Source organism: Fusarium proliferatum, assembly GCF_900067095.1.
Source record: "Fusarium proliferatum ET1 genome assembly, contig: FPRO_scaffold003, whole genome shotgun sequence".
Taxonomy (NCBI): domain Eukaryota; kingdom Fungi; phylum Ascomycota; class Sordariomycetes; order Hypocreales; family Nectriaceae; genus Fusarium; species Fusarium proliferatum.
This window is the reverse complement of record NW_022194792.1, coordinates 3344686-3363258: the sequence shown is the minus strand read 5'-3', so window position 1 is coordinate 3363258 and position 18573 is coordinate 3344686. Positions and strand designations below refer to the sequence as shown.

General features: G+C 47.9%; 5 protein-coding genes across 5 annotated transcripts; 1 reads left to right on the top strand and 4 right to left on the bottom strand.

Moving 5' to 3' along the window:
• Nucleotides 1–370: 370 nt before the first annotated feature.
• FPRO_05940 (related to nucleolar 100K polymyositis-scleroderma protein) lies at nucleotides 371–2993 on the bottom strand (the record flags this gene model as incomplete). Its single annotated transcript, XM_031229202.1, has 4 exons — nucleotides 371–1909; nucleotides 1960–2293; nucleotides 2384–2583; nucleotides 2631–2993. 4 exons carry the CDS (start codon nucleotides 2991–2993, stop codon nucleotides 371–373), a joined length of 2436 nt encoding a protein of 811 aa, XP_031079462.1.
• Nucleotides 2994–5671: 2678 nt separating this feature from the next.
• On the top strand, nucleotides 5672–7329 carry FPRO_05941 (putative TPS1-alpha,alpha-trehalose-phosphate synthase, 56 KD subunit; the record flags this gene model as incomplete). Its single annotated transcript, XM_031229201.1, has 2 exons — nucleotides 5672–5981; nucleotides 6035–7329. 2 exons carry the CDS (start codon nucleotides 5672–5674, stop codon nucleotides 7327–7329), a joined length of 1605 nt encoding a protein of 534 aa, XP_031079461.1.
• A 528-nt stretch (nucleotides 7330–7857) lies between these two features.
• Nucleotides 7858–10466, bottom strand: FPRO_05942 (uncharacterized protein; the record flags this gene model as incomplete). The annotated part of the gene is made up of 2 exons (XM_031229200.1): nucleotides 7858–10268; nucleotides 10448–10466. The coding sequence occupies 2 exons, from the start codon at nucleotides 10464–10466 to the stop codon at nucleotides 7858–7860; spliced, it is 2430 nt and encodes an 809-aa protein (XP_031079460.1).
• A 1052-nt stretch (nucleotides 10467–11518) lies between these two features.
• Nucleotides 11519–13384, bottom strand: FPRO_05943 (uncharacterized protein; the record flags this gene model as incomplete). Its single annotated transcript, XM_031229199.1, has 4 exons — nucleotides 11519–12454; nucleotides 12513–12608; nucleotides 12657–13177; nucleotides 13306–13384. The coding sequence occupies 4 exons, from the start codon at nucleotides 13382–13384 to the stop codon at nucleotides 11519–11521; spliced, it is 1632 nt and encodes a 543-aa protein (XP_031079459.1).
• Nucleotides 13385–14149: 765 nt separating this feature from the next.
• FPRO_05944 (putative period clock protein FRQ) lies at nucleotides 14150–17181 on the bottom strand (the record flags this gene model as incomplete). Its single annotated transcript, XM_031229198.1, has 2 exons — nucleotides 14150–16821; nucleotides 16875–17181. The coding sequence occupies 2 exons, from the start codon at nucleotides 17179–17181 to the stop codon at nucleotides 14150–14152; spliced, it is 2979 nt and encodes a 992-aa protein (XP_031079458.1).
• Between the last annotated feature and the right edge of the window lie 1392 nt (nucleotides 17182–18573).

Sequence of the window (18573 nt, the reverse complement as noted above, 5' to 3'; positions counted from 1 at the left end):
TTTTTTTTTAGAATCAAGTCCGCAGCTAGTATTACTATCATCCTCAAGTAAAGGAATTAGACATTTAATATATAAGCTGTACGGATACTAGAAGTATTGATCAGATAAACTTCAGCGTATGCGTGCTCACCAACATAACCGTCGAAAATAGTTGGCTTTCTTAAAGATGCAGAATGGTACATATAGTTCTACAAAAGTTCAGCTTAGACAGAATAGCAATCCCAGAATGAAAATTATAAATGGTAGCGAATGAAGCCATAATGATTAAGCTACTGACTAAAAGCCGGCCCCCCTATGGCCTACCTATGCCGTAGTCTGCGACCCAAAACTCCTGTTTAGCCGTGGTCATCCGGCATCCGACACCTTGAAGTTATTTTTTGAATGTTGCACTTCGCTCTCCTCTCACTGGGGGCGCTTTGCGTGCTCCCTTGATGTCCGTGTCCGCCGACTTCGAGTAGGGGTCGAAAACCTTCTTCTTGCCCTTTCCGTCTGCCTGTCCACTATTAGATTCCCTGTTTGAATGAAGCACCGATGCAGCCTTGCTATAGTCGAAAGGCACTGCGTCAAATTTCTTGGTCTTGTCGTCCTGCTTCTTCTTCTGCTTCTTCTGAGCTTTGCGAACCTTCTTCGCTTCTTGTCGTAGGAGTCGCTCTTCTTCAGCCTTCTTCTCCTCTGCCTTGCGAAGCTTGCGGCGAGCACTCCTGGATGCTTTTTGGGAGGGTTCATCTTCGACAGCGATGACTCCACCACCCTCTTGCATCTCCTCGTCACTATCATATTGTGATGAATCCGTGCCCTCTTCACTTGACTCGGATTCTTCAATCGCTTGCGACTTTCGCTTCTGGCCCCTCCTCAACGTAAACTCTTCGTCAGCCTCTTCAACTTCAGCATTGCCAGCTGCGCTCTCCACATTATCAGTTTGCTCAGGGACTTTGACTTCTTCGGCGGCCGTATCATGTTGAACATCTCCTTTAATCGAGCCTTGTTGTATGAATCTCTGCCAAGGGAACGGAATAAGCTCCTCCCCAGTTTTGGTTGGTCGCGTTGAAGGATCCCATTTAGAGCTGATCGGCATATCGCCAAATAACTGCGACCGAGTCAGCCTACTGACCGTGATCTCTTCATCAAGGTCCGGTAACTTTGTAGTTTGCCTGGCTGCAATAGGCATTCCATTCTTTCTCACGCTATCCGGCGCCATCGAGGTAAAGAAATGAAGCAAGCTAGGTCCACCCTTTGCCTTGGTCTCTTTAATTTGCTCCCAGATCTCATTGAAACGCGGTCGTGCTAGAGAAGCATTCAGGGGTAGCAAGCTGTGTAAGGCCTTTGCGTCCGGGGGGTTGATTCGGGCAATCTCTGTGATATCCCTGGTGCTGAGAACGTAGTTGGTACTCTCGTCCTCTTTCCTGGCGGTATTGTCTCTCCACCTCCACAAGGCTCTGAAGACAGCAAATTGTTCGCTATCGAATGCTAAGTGCGAGTTCTTGAAGATGTACCCATACCAGCCACGAGAGCCTTCACCAGTCTCTTCATCATAGCCGGGATGTTCGTAGCGGGAAAGTGATTGTTCCTTGGATTTCTCCACTGCCCGGCCAATGTAGTCTTTATTGACATCCCCTCTATCAGAGGCAGCAACAAGCTCGTTTCGTACCCGATCGTAGATGTAGAGCAGGTAGTGGGTGTCGGACCGAGCATAGTACATCATCTCCTCTGGTAGTGGGCGTATCCTCCAGTCAGCCAGTTGATACTGCTTGTCTGCATCAAAGTCGACGAACTTAGACAATAGATAGGCTAAGCTCTTGGCTGGATAGTGAAGTTGCTCGCACGCAAAGAAGGTATCGAAGAGACCATTCACATACAGTCCCAAATCTCGCTGAAGCCAAACCATGTCCATGTATGCACCATGGAAAACCTTTTGATGTGTTAGTTGTAATTTTGACTGCTCGGGCTTTGGAGACAAACCTTGACGATATTGGGATCGGTGAAAACTTGGTTCAGAACCTCAAGTTTATGGCGCCAGGGTTGTAGAGTATCTACGATCCAGTCCTTCTCTCGCGTGCTGATTTGCATGAGAGATACGAGTCCAACATAGGACCTAAAATCGTGGTGTTCCAGATCTATCGCAATCTCCTTGGCGCCCTTCAGTTCCTCCAGCATCTCCAGAATGCCCTCGTATGTGTCGACAAAAGTCGACGCGGTTGTTTCGACCGGCTGGTACATGATGGGCTCGGATTCCTTGAAGACTCGTTTCGGATATGACATACGGACAATTTCGTGTTCATAAGGATGTTGGTATCTGTGAAGCGAATATTAGTATTTGACTATCATCAGTGGTCTAAAATCGCAAATGATTCATGAAGGGTTGTTTTGAATATGGCGGACATACTGTGGTGTGCCAGCCTCATTAGGAACGACCTTGAGGCTTTCCTCCAAAGATAACTTGGCGTTTGGCTTCGACGTAAGCATCGGTTTCCATGGAGCAGGAGCAAAGTTATCAGGCTTTCGTTCGAAAAGGAGTTGAGGCTTGGTCATATTGGCGTTTCGGATAACCTTGTTCGTGGACTTGGGCTTCTTGGACTTGTTCGCCTTCGTTAATTAGCTGCATTGCTCCAAACAAGGTATATTTAACATACAGGATCAGGTAAGGTCGGCTCCTTTCTCTTGACAAGCCCTGTGTATTCATCCAAGGCTGTGTCGGCCTTCTCGAGTGATGAATCAACAACGTCAACGACGCCCCTCCAGTTCATTTCGATGTCTTCCACATCTTCAAGCTTGGGCGCCTTGACACCACACGCCTTACCGGCAGTCAGAAGAAGTTGTGTGGAGAGTTCGAGGATCCGCGACGTTCGATCTTCGAGTAGTTGGCCCACGCTAGGATTGACTGTCCGTTGGAAACTTAGGTCTTCGGCGGCGATTCGGTTCACAGTCTTAATTGTTGAAATAAGTGACTTCTGGACACTCTCCTGGAGCGACTTGAAGTCTTGAGATTGCTCCATGTTTGCGACAGGAGATGCACTTTGCGCGTGCAGTTGGTAGCTGCGCCTAATGTTGCGATGCCGTGTTGATTCCAGAAAAATTCCTAGATTTAGTTGCGCTTATCGATAAGATAATATTTCAGTCTTCTGCGCGTTACCTACCTACCTTAGTATTAAACTATGGGGTAAAATTAGTGTCTAGGTTAGTGACATGGTAGTTGCTCGAGTGAGAATGATAGCAATGGGTGAAAAGTTTCAGAATGCACTTTTATAATGGATTTAGGAGGATGTAAAAAATGTCTGATCTATTCATATGTCTCTATACACTATATATCTGAGTGAAGTAGCCGCGCTTATGTCTAATATGCTCACCTCCGTTATGTGAAAGAATAAAGACATGTCTAACTTCCACACTTCAAGTTATGGGATGTTGTCTTCGCTATGAACCTCAAATCTGGGGAGGTCAGGAAATTAAAATCCAACATTGATATACGTACTACATATTAGTGTTTTATAGTATAGTATAGTACCTTTTGCGCAGACGAAGGAGTTTTAGAATGGGAGATTCCTTCTATTTATGTTTACCTAGATGTGCAAAACGTCTGAAGCCAGCTTGAGGTGATTGATCCTAACATTGCCCACCCCCAGACCGAGACACATTATCATAGCATGCCTGTAAGTATTAAGTATTACAGATTACCAAGTAGTCCCCATAGTCGATTAGATAACACGATGAAGAAATGTTGATCGAAAAGCTGCTACAGTTTCCAGACACCCATACTTGGACCAAAGATACCTAGATATGGGTGCAATTTAGTTGCGGCTACCGGGCCGACGACTATGCAAACCTCGCCGATTTGAAACGGGCAGATGGTTGCAACTCAGTGATAAGTTTGGGTGCAGGCTCCCCCCATCAATTCTCTTACCTATTTTCGGGCTTTATCTTTGATGCTGACAGAGGTTCAGGACGTTCTGGTCCGGCCGATGAACCCCATCAAGGAAAAAACATGGCCTTGTCCTTGTTATCAATTGGTTCATTGGCCTGTGTGTAATGGTATAGCCCACTTCGTGAAAAACAGCGGCAGACAATCTAGTGGACTTAGGCTTTGTAACCTATCTGATCCATGGAACCCGGACGAAGAGTGCCCTGAATGCGTCACGTTTCCATCACTACAGCTGGCTGGGCTGGCCCCAGGGAGCAAGAAAACATCGGACCTTGGCATAGGATGTCAAAATAAACCCAGTAAACGATATTTTAAACCTATGCTAAGTTAACTAAGTCTTTTTATCATTTAGGATCAAGGTCCTGAGTTTCTTTCCTCCCCTACTAGGCTGGCTGTTAATAGAGTCACAGAATCAAGCTTGATATCACAGATGTGGAGACCCGCACGTTCTTGACCGGCTTTTGCCATTTACTGAAGTCCTTAACAATATCGAGAACGAATACTGTCCGTAATGCCCGTACAGTGGCCGATGCGATCCCGTCTCCGGAAACACCTCCGGGCAGCCCTCCGGTTACAGACCTTTAGAAGCACCAATAGGCAGATGTATAGAAGTGGAGATCCTGTTCACACCCGGACCTCTCAATTCGTTGCTGGCACTCTTCTCGTTGTTACTGTACACGAAAGCCAATGCCCCGTGGGTGATTGACAGGCGTAGGATGGTGTCGAGTGTCCCGTGGTGTTTTTCTTTGTTGATAGCGACTCAGCCCATGTAAATGCCTCCTCCCTCCACTCCATTCCCATCTTGAGGTAAACGGCCCGGATCTCGATCTCAACGAATAGAGTACAACCGGGAGGCGGAAGCTATCGGCTTGCGGGATAATACCTACTGAGGGAAAAGAAAGCATGAGACATTACATATTGCAATGAAATCAGATCAGGTATGTAGTGAGTGGAATAAAGAGGAGCACGAGAGAACAAGTTGTTGATCTCATGTTGTTGATCTCCCATGTTACTACGAATGTGCTCGAATTTGCACATGTTGAAGTGAATCGTAAGTTTGTTAGCGCACTCTCCCACTCATGAACTAAGGTTTTTATCAGAATCAGGCACAAGGTAAGGTAAATAATAAGTGTAACTGGCCAGCCTGGGTAGTACTCAGCAGGTATGTAGACTGCTGGTTGCGGGCAGGTGTCAGATGCCCCTCACTTGCCATTTCTTATGCCCCTCAGCCCCATCCATGCTTCTGGCCAGTTTCTGCGATATTCTTCTGCTGTTTTATTAGAACCTGATCTCTCCCCTCTAACTTCTCTCAACTTCTCATTCGAAGCTTGGTCTTATTGATCCTCTTTAGATCAACTCCCTCTACTGCTCTCAACAGTTGCAGACACATCTGGCTCTTGATATCAACAGAAAGTTCTTGTTCCTTCAATTATTTACCGTCTCCGCTTCCCACGCTCTTCTCCAATAAATCGACTGACCTTACGCGCAATAGCGTCATCGTTTCGCTATTCAGCAGCCCAAAGCTTCTTACACTAACTCCACTACTGGGGATCTACGCCTCTCGGCTCTAAACCAGCTGCCAGGTCAATTACCTGCCCCTCCACAATCGACAATCGATCATCGGTCATCGACCACAAAGAACCGCGACGAGGCCGACTACACTCCGACCTTTTTTCCTTTCTCAAGTTATCTTCTTTCAACTACTCAACATCCCAAATCTCCCTGTTTGAGATTATTTCTTTCAATACCGTCATCATGCCCGGTGCTGTCGATGAGAATGGCCAAGCTGCCCCAGGCCGCCTGTTGCTGCTCTCCAATCGATTGCCCATCACAATTAAGCGATCGGAAGATGGTAGCTATTCGTTTTCCATGTCTTCTGGAGGTCTTGTCACGGGTCTCAGTGGTCTTAGCAAAACCACCAGTTTCCAGTGGTATGGTTGGCCAGGTCTCGAGGTACCTGACAACGAAGTCGAGGGTATGAAGCAACGATTGAAAGACGAGTACGGCGCGCACCCGGTTTTTATCGACGATGAACTTGCCGACAGACATTACAATGGGTTCTCTAGTAAGTAGTATGATTTCGACACCACAAGAACGTGCCTGACATGATGCTTGCAGACTCGATTCTTTGGCCTCTTTTCCATTACCACCCTGGTGAGATTACATTCGACGAGTCCGCTTGGGCCGCATATCAAGAAGTCAACCGCCTCTTTGCCAAGACCGTTATCAAGGATGTGCAAGATGGTGACCTTATTTGGGTTCATGACTACCATCTGATGCTCCTCCCCCAAATGCTTCGTGAGGAGATCGGCGAATCGAAAAAGAATGTCAAGATTGGCTTCTTCCTCCATACACCATTCCCCAGCAGTGAAATTTACAGAATTCTACCTGTCAGAGAAGCACTCCTTACTGGACTTCTTGACTGCGACCTTATCGGTTTCCATACATACGACTACGCTCGTCATTTCCTTAGCAGTTGCTCCCGCATTCTCGAGTGTCCCACGACCCCCAACGGTGTCGATTGGAATGGTCGTTTTGTGACAGTTGGCGCCTTCCCTATCGGAATCGATCCCGATAACTTCGTTGAAGGGCTGAAGAAGCCAAAAGTACAAGAACGTATTGCTGCGCTCAGCCGAAAGTTCGAGGGTGTCAAGCTCGTCGTCGGAGTCGATCGCTTGGATTACATCAAGGGTGTTCCTCAGAAACTACACGCTCTTGAGGTGTTCCTGACTGAACATCCGGAATGGATTGGAAAAATCGTCCTAGTTCAGGTTGCTGTTCCTTCGCGACAAGACGTTGAAGAGTATCAGAATCTCCGTGCTGTGGTCAACGAACTGGTCGGCCGTATCAACGGAAAGTTTGGTACCATTGAGTTCATGCCCATTCACTTCCTCCACCAATCTGTCACTTTCGACGAGCTGACTGCCCTGTATGCTGTATCTGACGTCTGTTTGGTCTCATCCACTCGAGACGGTATGAACTTGGTGTCCTACGAATACATTGCGACACAACAGAAGAACCACGGCGTCATGATTTTGAGCGAATTCACAGGTGCTGCTCAATCGCTCAATGGCAGTCTCATCGTCAATCCTTGGAACACAGAAGAACTTGCCAATGCTTTACATGACGCTGTTACCATGAGCCCCGAACAACGTGAAGCCAACTACAAGAAGCTCGAACGTTATGTCTTCAAGTACACAAGTGCTTGGTGGGGTGCTAGCTTTGTCTCTGAAATGACCCGTCTTAGCACGGAGGGTTCTCAACCCAAGACCCTGCGCAACGTCTCTGGGGCTGTAATCGGACTGGAGCAGAAAGCCCAACAGGCTGTCGCTGATCTTGAGAAGAAGGCCGAGGAACTATTAACAATTGACGAGAAGAAGGAAGCCAATTCGCAGACAGAGCCTTCTCAATAAAAACGATCTCGTAGCAGGGAAGGACATTGTTGTGCAAGAACGAGTTCACGGTTTGGGCAAGCGGTCATGATTTAGGTCTCATTAAAAACTGTTTTTCTTTTGCTGTAATAAAAAACATCATGATGAAGTCATCGGCCTTGTTTATGAGTGTGTAGATTGCGTTTTGATGTTCATTCAGATATGAGTTCTTGCCATTGAATCATGTGTGCATATGTAAAAAGTCAATTGGACTCTTTCTATTTCTGCCCATGGTAACCTAAAATATCAATGCCGAGGGCAAATGTAAGCTACCACAGGCCCGAAGATGATAGAGTGCATTGATTGCGATGCAAATACATCAGCAGATGGTATCTAAACAAAAAGAGAGCAGACAGGTTACGAAACCCATGCTTTACAAATTCCAAAGTCCACCAAAACTCCGTCTCGGATCTCATCATGAAGTCGGAACACTTCAAAGTATTCCGACTTCAAAGTACTGCCCTAATTTGTCGAATCAACCGCAATTGCGCAAGTGACAATCTCTTCCACTCAATAAGGTGCATTGACAATGTCGTCCTTTCCAAGTTTGTATCGGCCACTGTCTCGAGTCCCGATGCGTCCAGAACCTCGACGCGAATCACTCAGTCGAACGTTACCAATGATGCTCTCGCGGGTGGGTTTCCTTAGGCTTTGTTTTGCAACCATGTTTACTTCGTTGGGCAAAGCAACAATGACGTTCTTGTCCGAGCCGTATTTGAAGTCGTCAGCTTTGACCTCTTCTTCATAACGCTTAATCTTGTAAGCTGCCTTCATACCCCGAAGGATTCGCTTTAGGTTCCATTCGATGATGTAGGGACCAGTTGCAGTGATGATACTTGTCTCCTCTGCGCCCTCTCCAGTATTGAATTTGGCAGGAGTAAAATCAACGGGTTTCCCAGTCTCGTGGTAGAACTGGGCGACATGCTCAGGGGTAAGGGCGAGTCGTCGAGGATGCGGCTTGTCATTGGCAGCGAAAGGCTTCTCGAAACCAAGCTTACCCTCGTTCTTTCCAGACTTCTGTTGGGCGTCAACAAGCAGGATGTAGTTCTTAGTTGTTCCCAAGATCCACCGGCCATCGGCAGAAACGTCAATACCAGTGATGGGGTCACCAAGAGCAGGAAGCTGTGTCTTGGCTCGAATGCCGAGCCGGTCAAAGAGACGAATGTCACCCTTATTACTTGCAACAGCAATGTAGCCCTTTTCAGTAGTTGCGAGGGCAGAGAAGTCGTTCTTCGAGGCATATTGCTTCATATCGGCATCAACAAGCTTGTTACCGGATAGACGGGGATCAACTCGGTAAAGAGCATTGTTTGAGACGCCCAAGAAGGTCTGTTCAGAGGTCATCTGCGCAAACTTGTTCTCGGGGGCAAATGTGACAACGGGGATGTCATCGTGAACGTTCCACTCATCCACAACCTTTCCATACTCAAGGTCCATACGGTAGAGCTTGTTGGGGTCAATCTCATTCTGTAAGATGAGATCTCGATCCTCGCTGTGCAGCATGACTTTCTTCGGGTTCATGAGTTTGCCTGAAGGAGTTGTGACTTTGGAAATATTCGTGGAGAATTCGAGGTGATTGTTGGGTGTATGTTTGAATACACCAATCTTGGAGCCGCGAACGACGAATGAGCGGTCATGCTTGTAACCAACAGCCAGTTGCGAGTTGACCTCACCATCAGCGTTCTTGGGGAAGCTGCTATCGTTCTCCTCATCTGTGTCGTACTCCTCCTCTTGCGCGCGATCATCCTCTAGCTCTTCTTCTTCTTCCTCTTCCTCCTCCTCCTCCTCCTCAGTGGAAGGCGCATCTTCCATCGTTAGATCGCCAAATGCGTCAAGAACATATTCGCGTTCTTTGTCTTGCATCTTCGTCCACTTGGTCTCGTTCAGCTTCTCCCAAATGGCTTGCATAATCGCTTCTTGAAACTTTTCCAAGGTGGGCTGATCCTTAAATCTGAGAAGCCATGATCGCGCAGTTCCATCACTACTGAAATGATTGAAGACGAAAGAGAGATATTCAAAATCAAAGACAGGGTTGAAGTCAGCGACGACAGGAGTACCCAGATACGCCTTTTCGTTCGACTCGATCTGGAGCCAGTATTCCCATTTTCCAACTTCTGAGACTTGAGCAATTATGGAATCATCAACGAGAGCGAAATGACCGGGCTGAGGGTCAAAAACATGGAGTTCAGCCACAACAGCGGCATATATATCCAGAGGCTCGGGAGGGTTGCTAGCGTCCGGACCAGTCAAGACTGGGGCTTCGATTTCCTGTTCGGGCACGAAGGCAGGCTCACGCTTAGCAGCGGAATTTGCTTGGGTCTTAGATAACATATCGTCGACAGATTCGATAGATCGAGCCAACGTTGGGCTATGCAGGGGACTAGCAGGCGGTATCGGGTCCTCTTCCTCGAATTCGAACTGCTGAAGGTCGGAGGCTGTTGCTGTAGAGTGCGACTTGCGATACTTGCGCTCGTATTGGCACTGCTGAGCAACTTGCACAAACTGCTGCACCTGAGATGTTGTAACAGAAGGGTCACAAACGAACTGGAAGAGGTCACCGGTATCACCGCTTAAATCCTTCCAAGCAAGAACTTTGTCACCACTCTCGCGAATCTCAGAACGGAAAAATAGAGCCTCGTCGAGTAGGAAGGTCTTCTCGTCTTTCTCAGATGCGAGGGCGTCGATTTCGGCGTCTTCACCCTCTTCTTCGGCAAGAAGCTCTGCCTCACCTTCTTCAAAGACGCGTTGAACAACAAGCTGATACTGGAACTCCTGATTTGTGCGTCGGATGCGGATAGCGGAGTCTCGAAAAATGAGTTCGGAATAGCCCTTGGGAGATAAAGGTCGAACAAGGTAGAGCTGTCCCTGTGGAAGCTCGATCAGTGCCTCCTGCGTGCTTGAACCGAATATCAGTTTGCCGACTTGAGAACGATAGTGTTAGTGGACTTGCACGAGTGTGAAAGCGGCGCGTCAGAAGGGGGAAGATGCAGAAGTGGCGGGAGAGATAAGGCACAAAGAAGCGAGGCTGTTCCTCTTTATGCTCAAGATGTAGATGTTGGTTGTAAGGTGGGAGCAGGGATGATGCGGGGCAGTAACTTACTTCCTCGTAAGGCGAACATGCTGACCCTTGGCTTTCGATAGAGGAAAGAATCGGGCAAAGAGAGAAAGAAAGTGTGTGATGCGACACTTGCACGGTTGGAGTTATTGTTGTAGGCGCTGAATCAGGGAGTCGTGGGGAGTATTTCTCTAAGGTTAGGTAGGATGGAAGATTAGAAAAGGAGGAAGGTGAAAGTTGGCGATGCTGTCGGTGCACGACAAACAAATAAAAAAGCTGTGACGTGACAAGACACCAGAGCAGAAACAGGCAGAACCAGGCCAAGAACCTTCCCATTCACTCACAAAGGCACCTTAGGTATTTCTTTAGGTAAGTCCCGCGTTGTCTAGCTTGTGACAGCGAAAAGGAAATAGGAAAAGGCGGCCGGGATTGACTGGACCAACAGCTTAGGCAGGATCAAGCTTGAGCGTGCAAGGAGGACGAGTGCGTCATAACATGGAGGAAGTACCTAATGTATGAGAAAAAGGCCGTGACTGCCTCCCGCCTTTTCTTTGTGTACTTTGAAGAAACCTGGGTTGGAGGGGTGAAGAAGGAGGGGTCATTGGATGTTTGCCACAACTGACGTGCGCCACTGAGGCTAGTGGACCAGGGTATCTGGAACTATTACAGCTTACTAGGTACCTCACAAGGAGGATTAGGAGGAGATTGATTGGCTTGGGGGAAGAGAAAGCTTTAGAACTCTCCATTCTGAGCTAAAAAGAAAAAGAGCCTAGGGATGTTCAGTATGAATTTAGGGGGCCTTGGGATTAGCTATCTCTGACATCGTGTTTTGTTTTGTTCTTAAAAATATCAAGATGCTTTATCAAGTTACTTCACATAAATGACCACATAAACACAGATACTTGAACTGCGATTCACGACAATGTTAATTAGGTAGCTACGCTAACTGCTAGTAATACTAGTGACACATATCTTGATTTAATATCGCCAAACGCATAACAATAGTTTAATGGAATTTCCCTTATGTGCTTCCAGCCATTTTCCTCGGATGGTGAATTCATTCTGGCACGTAGATCTCCAACGATGATAAGGCGAATGTATATATCCTAGATTTGATCAAAGTTCACTTCCAGCCTGAACACGAATGCCTCCCTCCTCTTCGTCATCGGCTTCATATCCCTCCCATTCAGTAGGTGGTTCCGGGCGAGAAATACCAGCAAATTTATCTACAGCCAACCGGGCCACATTCTTACCCATCAAAGCACTGGTTTCCATACATGACACGAAGCTCTCAATACCAGACGTGTAGTATACGCCCTCACCGATAACAGGGTCCTCAAATGTGACACGAGGGAGCTCAATGGGGTAAGAGTTGAACCAGTGAGAATGATACCAAGAGATGGGATTGGATGTATTTGCATCATCCTGTAACTTTCCAGAAATCACAGAATCTGGGATATCAGTGCCCAAAAGACGCGTAAGGAAATCAGCAGTGATGGGTGTGGGCGAGAAGATCTTATAGACACGCTCCTTCTGATATGTCTTAGGGTTGACGAGATATTTCAATGTGCTGACAGAGTAGAAGCCAGTACGACCGACCCCCTCAGCCCCTTTTCTTGGTTCTTCGTCTTCACCAAGAGTAGTGTAGACAGTAGCGGGCGCTTTGCTTCCGGCATTCAAGCCAAAGAATTCGGGACTAAGCTCCAATGGTGATGTAAAGAGTGTAACGTGCAGTTTGGTATAGGGGATCTCATCGATTTTGCGATCGAGAACACCCTCTCCAGCTTTTATGTTACTGAACTGCCAGGGGTTGGCGATGATGACGTTATCAAACTCGACACCATATTCTTTCGAAGTGCCGTCCTTTGAGCTGGCATCTTTCGTTGTGATGACATACACTGGCGAAGATGACCGCGTTTTCTTTTGGACTTTTTCGATTGAAGCCACGGTCGTGTTGCGTGAGATAGAAGCGCCGCTATCTATCACCATATGCTCAAAGATACGCCAGTTGCCGCTGTCCACAGACATCGCGTTGTCGGTTGCCAAAGAAACCTATCGTAGTTAGGCAAGAAGCGTGCAAAGGATCCAAAGGATCATATTTTCCACTCACTAGAGTCTCCAGACCGTGAATATGTGCCAGGTTTGAAGCATAGTTGACACGTGTCCCAACCTGTAAGATCTCACGGGCGAAACGAGGATCGATTTCCTGTCCAGTCAGTCATCACTTGTTTACAATTGAAGAGTTTGAACTTACGTTTTGCTTTAACATCTGCTCTCCCGTTATACTTGTAATGTCATTCCATCCCAACTGTTCGGCTCTCCGAGTGAGCGACTTGAAAGGAAAGTAAGGGGCTTCGTATAACTTAAGGAAATGTTTGACCATGGCATCCACGATTTGTTTAGACCTGTAGGGTGCGAGCCCATATCTCCAGAACATCTTGGCCAGATCCCACCATGCCCAAGACCCCTCGGTCGTCTGAAACACGAACTCATAGCCATCCCATATAACAGTCATATCATCCTTTTCGAGACGGTGGGGCTCGCTCACTGGGAGATGGTAGCGTTCACTGGCGTTGGCAAGAATATGATTGGCGCCAACAAAGATAGACGCGCCGAGCTCGATGGGCACAGAAGGGTCATCATATGCAGGGACTGTCAATGTACGGCCTCCGATGCGATCCGTCTTTTCAAAGATGGTGATATTAATAGCAATGTCCTCTTCTATAGCATATTGCCACAGATGGAAGGCTGCTGACGACCCAGCTGCTCCGGCCCCTACACTCCAAGTTAGTACATAGCAATCCTGATATAGGGATTGACCGGCAATATCGTGAGGGAATGCATGTAGCACTTGGGGTTCGTGTTTGAATCATGTCTCTAAAATACCGAAATCAAGTACGGACCAATGATGGCAACGTTGTGAACATCTTCTGCTCTACACAGGACACTTGCGAAGGCGCTGAGCAGAGCCAAAGGTAGCATGCTGGTTAAATACATTATGTTTCACGACAATGAGATGAAGGTGTAGAATCCAGGTCGCCTCGTGCATTCCGATGGGAGAAATCGAATGATGACCCGAGTGAGACGTGAGCGTCCATTCACGTGACACATAACTCGTTGGCTCCAGGCAAGGACAGAAACAATGTGCCCAGACAACTCTAAATCCGTGTGAAAATAAGGAATATGATGTCTAGTCCCATATACAAAGGAAAGAGGACCGTTGTTGATTAAGTTGGCAGCTCGAGCAACCATATGGTTTCGAAGTCTGGTTTTCGTAGATCATATATGGATGGATCGTTCATAAGCCAAGGCGCGCTGTCAGTACCAGCGCGCGGCTGAAAACAATCAGCGTTCATAAAGAGGTACCATGCAACGGCGACCAAGACAACAGAATTGTGTTTCAACAATAAATTTGGTATCTCAATGTGACACTAAGTTCCCTAGTGATTCATCCTTGTGAAATTCAGAAAATAATTCATACCCAGGCCCACGCCATTTTGCGCAACCCTTCATCTCGTAACAAATATTATCCAGGGAATCATTATCCATCCTCATAAACGCCAAGCTAAATGCAAAATGCAAAATAATGCAACCATCCTTTGTAAACAGAGACTGAAGGTCAAGAATGTCACACAAGGCTGTACACAAAATCTTTTTTTCACCTTCCATATTCGTGAAATCCGTAACCCCTAATCAAGTCGTGAAGTATGAAATGTGTAAGAAGTAGACTGAAGTAATAGGTAATGTTTAAGCGCTTTCTTTGCTGCTGCTGTAACCACTTTCGATCGCCCCAGCAGTATCAACAGAAGTCTCATCATGTGAAAGCGCCGGGTTGGCGCTATTACTCTTGCTTGCACCCCGAGCAGTGCCAGCAGCCGCAGCAGCGCTACTGGTACGGCGTGCGGCTTGCCGTGGCCGATTTGGCAATGCCTTTGGGTCTCGATTGATGTCATAAATATTCTGATTTGGTGAATCATCAGGTTCATCACCTTCTTCGTCACCACTGCTAAGATCAACGCCATCAGGGTATCCATCTGAACGGCGTTGTGCTGTTTGTTGGCCAACAAGATCTCTTAAGGACGAGGACATGTCGAGATCGTCTGAATCATCATAATCGTCATCGGCTGTGGACTCGGTAGGACTGAACGGCGGAAAGAAGATTGCAGGGGGAGGCAGCGAAACTGGCGCCAGCCGCTTGATACGGCCTGACATGTATTCGATCTCAATGGGAAGAGAGTGCGTAGCAGGAAGCGATTTTGAAGCTCCTAAGTCCGGTGAGGACGTTGACATGGTCGCCAATCGCCGAATGATACTATCCGTGTTTTCACTAAACCTTCTACCGCCAACTTGTTGTAACGCAGACAAATCGTCTTGCTTAGGTCGCTTGGTTGAAACAACAACCATGAAATGGTCTTCGGGTAAAACTCCTCCTAAGCCGCAAGGCTCAAGGGGGAAATGCTGCATGTACTGTGCATTATCAGACCACGTGAAGTCCAGATCGACCTCGCTCAAATCGTCGGCATCGTCCGTCAGGCTGGGTGGATCTTCACTATCGACATCCATCGCTGTACTTTGCTGACTAGACAAGAGCCCACGATCGGTCAACGGCCGATAGTTGATGAAAGAACCAGAATCTGTTCTTCTGAGAGGTGATGGGGGGATCTTGAAGTTATCTTGGTCTGTCTGAGTCTGACCAGCAGCGCGCATCTGCGTCGTTGGCGACATATCTCCGGGATCTCCAGATAGATCCGTGCAAAATAGAGCACCGCTATAGTAGATGATAGCACCATCATGGCGGCGCTTCCTGCGGCTGGAGACCCCTGAGCCACTCAGTCCCCATCTCGATTCACCGATATTACTTTCCTCTGGAGGGCCAAAGGAAGAGACGGTTTCATCGAGTGATGTTTGGCCACCCGATGAATCCTGCTGAGCGAACAAGGGCTTGTAATGGAAGCTTTCAGATGGAGCACAAAGTTGCGGGTCAAACTTCAAGCCATTCTTGCTTGAGCTTCCAGACTGGAACTCGTCCCCTGTGGAACGTCCAGTTTTCTGACGCTTGCGCTTATTTTCCATTCCATCCTCAGTATCGTCTGTAGATGGACTCTTTTGAGAATTATATCCAGAACTGTCACTGCTGAATCTTGTTCCCTCCGTTCCACCCCGCCATCGAATCTTTCGGCCATCAGGCGACAGCTGAAATTTTGTGCTTATTCCTGAAACAGCTGAGCGGACAAAGTCGGGCGTCACATTAATCATGTGAAGTTGAGCCAAATTGCACAACAAATTCAGATAAACCCATCCCTCTGCATCGGGGTGCACATCCTGGCTATGTTGTTCGGCTAGCAGCTCTGGAGGTACCAAGCCTAGGTGGCGAATATAGTCCATGTTGTCGGCTGGAACCTGAGTACGGTCAGGGTCCAAATCAAGAGGCCGTGTGGGCCGCTGTTCGGGTACGGTCGTCATAGGAGGAGAAGGGTTTGTGCCTGACCCTGTACTATTGCCATTACCGCCGGACTCTGTATTGTCGCCATTGGAATTGGAGGCAGATGCATTGTCAGCGGATCGACTCTTTTTACCAGTGTGACCAGATTGCTGCTCAAGAGGAAGAATTCGAGCTTCTCTCGTAGGCTCTTTGCCACTGGTATGTAAGGCTGGTGGTTCGTGGATAGAATTTGACGTGTTTGAGACAGTGGGCTGTGTCTCGGCGACAACTGGTGCTAGGGCTGCAGAACTTCCATTGGGCAACATGGGCTGCTTCTTCACCACATGGCGCCCACCAATCTTGCCTGTGAATAATTGTTCAAGTCGGCGAACAACAAGCTTCTTTCTCTCTTTCTCCGTCATAATCATGTGTCTCGGGTACAACCCTTCAGGGATATCACGGAGGTAACTTTCAACCGCCTCAGACGACTTGGCCTGGGAGCCCATGCTAGGACGGCTCACAGACGTTCCCGAGTTGGCGCCGGTTGACATAGAGGCGTATGCAGAGTCAGCTGGGCGAAAATTTGATCCCGAAGATGATGAGGCATGTTTCGATCCAGATCCAGAATACATATTTTCGCGAGTAGCGTGTCGGGAATTCTTTTTCTGTCTTGATGACGCGTTGGGAGACCCCTCAAGACTTGCAGCGAAATCTCGGAGTGTCGCCTCCAACTCTCTCTTCTTCTTCTTTGGCAGTCCATGAACCTTGATTTCGAAGAGCTTCTCCTTTCGGAGCATATCGGGACCGGTGTTCTTGTATCGCTTAAGCTCTTCCCTCAGCTTTTGTATCTCTACCGTGAGATCATCAATGACACTTCTGTAATCGTCTGCGCTGCTGCTGTGTGCCGCGGCGAGTTTAGGGGGACCAAGTTGGTGATTGTAGTACATCTTCTCTTCATTCGAAGAATCGGACTCTTTTTGAAAGAAAGGGGGGTCAACTGCCAACTCAATCAGTCTCCTACTTGATTCAATTTTGAAATCTGGCTCTTACCTTCCATAACGTTGCTGTCGAAAGTTGCCGTTGGGTTTTGATTTGACTGGTCAAACCATGTGTTGGGATCGCTATGGCCAGTCTCATGACTATCGCCCGATGAGTTTCGTCGAGGTGATCCTGTCTTAGTTGGCTTGATAGCAGGTCCTGAGCCCTGGCCGGCGTTGATTGATGCATCTTGTGCTAATCGGTGATGGCGCAGGGTGACAGAATTCGCGGGAGAGGTGCGCCGAGGTAGAGGATGGCCGGTCTTGGACGAAGACGGCGGAGGTTGCGTTCCGTGGGAGGTGCTTTCGTTAAGTGGCATTGTCTTTCATAAAATTGATCGATGGCTTAGCATTTCCAGAACTGTGAAGTAGCAAGCATATCGTGAAAAAAATAGTCGCCGAGAAGGGTCCTGGTATAGACCTAAGGGTCCGACGATCTGTGACGTAGGGCCTGGAAGCACCTTTGGGCTGAGAGCCTGAACGTCAGGGGTATCATTAGCACAATCCATAGGGTTACGAAGCAGCTGGATGATGGAGGGTACGAGGAATGAAGGTTCTCACAGACGACAGAGACGAGCTCCTATTGGCTGCGGAGTAAGGACCGATCGATCGATCGAGACTTCATCGCCAAATGACGAAAGATGATGAGACGCGGGTTACACTGTCTCAGGAGGGGAAAATACCGGGTGTTTCTGGGACACTCACCGTTTCCAAAAACCACTTCAAGGCAATTGGATCGTTCTTAGGTATTCCTCTGTCAAATCTCTAAAGTTCTCCGGTTCAACACGTTGATTGATGGTTTTCCGAAAAGCGTCGTTGTATGTTCGTGGGTGGTATGAGTTGGCGCGAATCAGAACTTATCTCCACAGTCAAGCCGAGCCACGAACAAAGGTTGCATCCACCCAAAAAAGAGTCGCAGTCGTTCAGTGGTAGTGATCTTTGGTCGCAACGAGGAAACTCTTGGAAGCTTGACTTATTCGCTACCGTAGAGAAATCGTTCGATGTGCCAATCCTCGTCGATGCCCCAATATGGTTCGGACTCAGTTTGCAATAATGCAACACCTTGTGATTTACTACTTCTTGTAGTTTGCTGATTGATTGTCAATTCAGATCGTTGTGCGAGTTACTGAAGTCGGTGGCTCGAAGGAGCGTTGGCGTGAAGTGTTGGTACGGAATGCTGGTCAAGTAAAAAGCGGCTTCTTCGAGTGTCGTGTGGTGAATACAGGAAGCCTATGCGGTGCAGAAATAACAAAGATATTACAGCTTCAAGGGCTGAAATGTGTTGGAAGGAAGAAAGAGCAAGTGGTGGAATAGTATTCCAACTGTCGATATATGAGTAGACCAGGGTGGCACCAAGGTGGCACTGAAGCTGATGGGTGTGAAGAAGCTGGACTTAGGAGAAGCGCCTGCTTACTACCGTTCCACGGAGCTGAGGAGGCAGGGACGGTCTGGGAGAGTGGACGGGATTGGGGTTGGTGTCCAAGCTGAGCCTGATGAGCTCAGGAGTCAAGTTAAGTTCAAGAAACAAGAAGAGTAAACAAGCCACAAGCCGGAAAACCTGTCCTAGAAGGATACTTAACAGGAGGAATCTTATGAAGGCTGAAGGCCGATGGCGAGTCTGGGGGGCAAATTCGAGACAGTGGCAGTGGGCAGTGGGAAGAGGGCATTCAGGGCCTCCACAAGATGCAGAAGAGTTTTGTCCTTCACTCTGG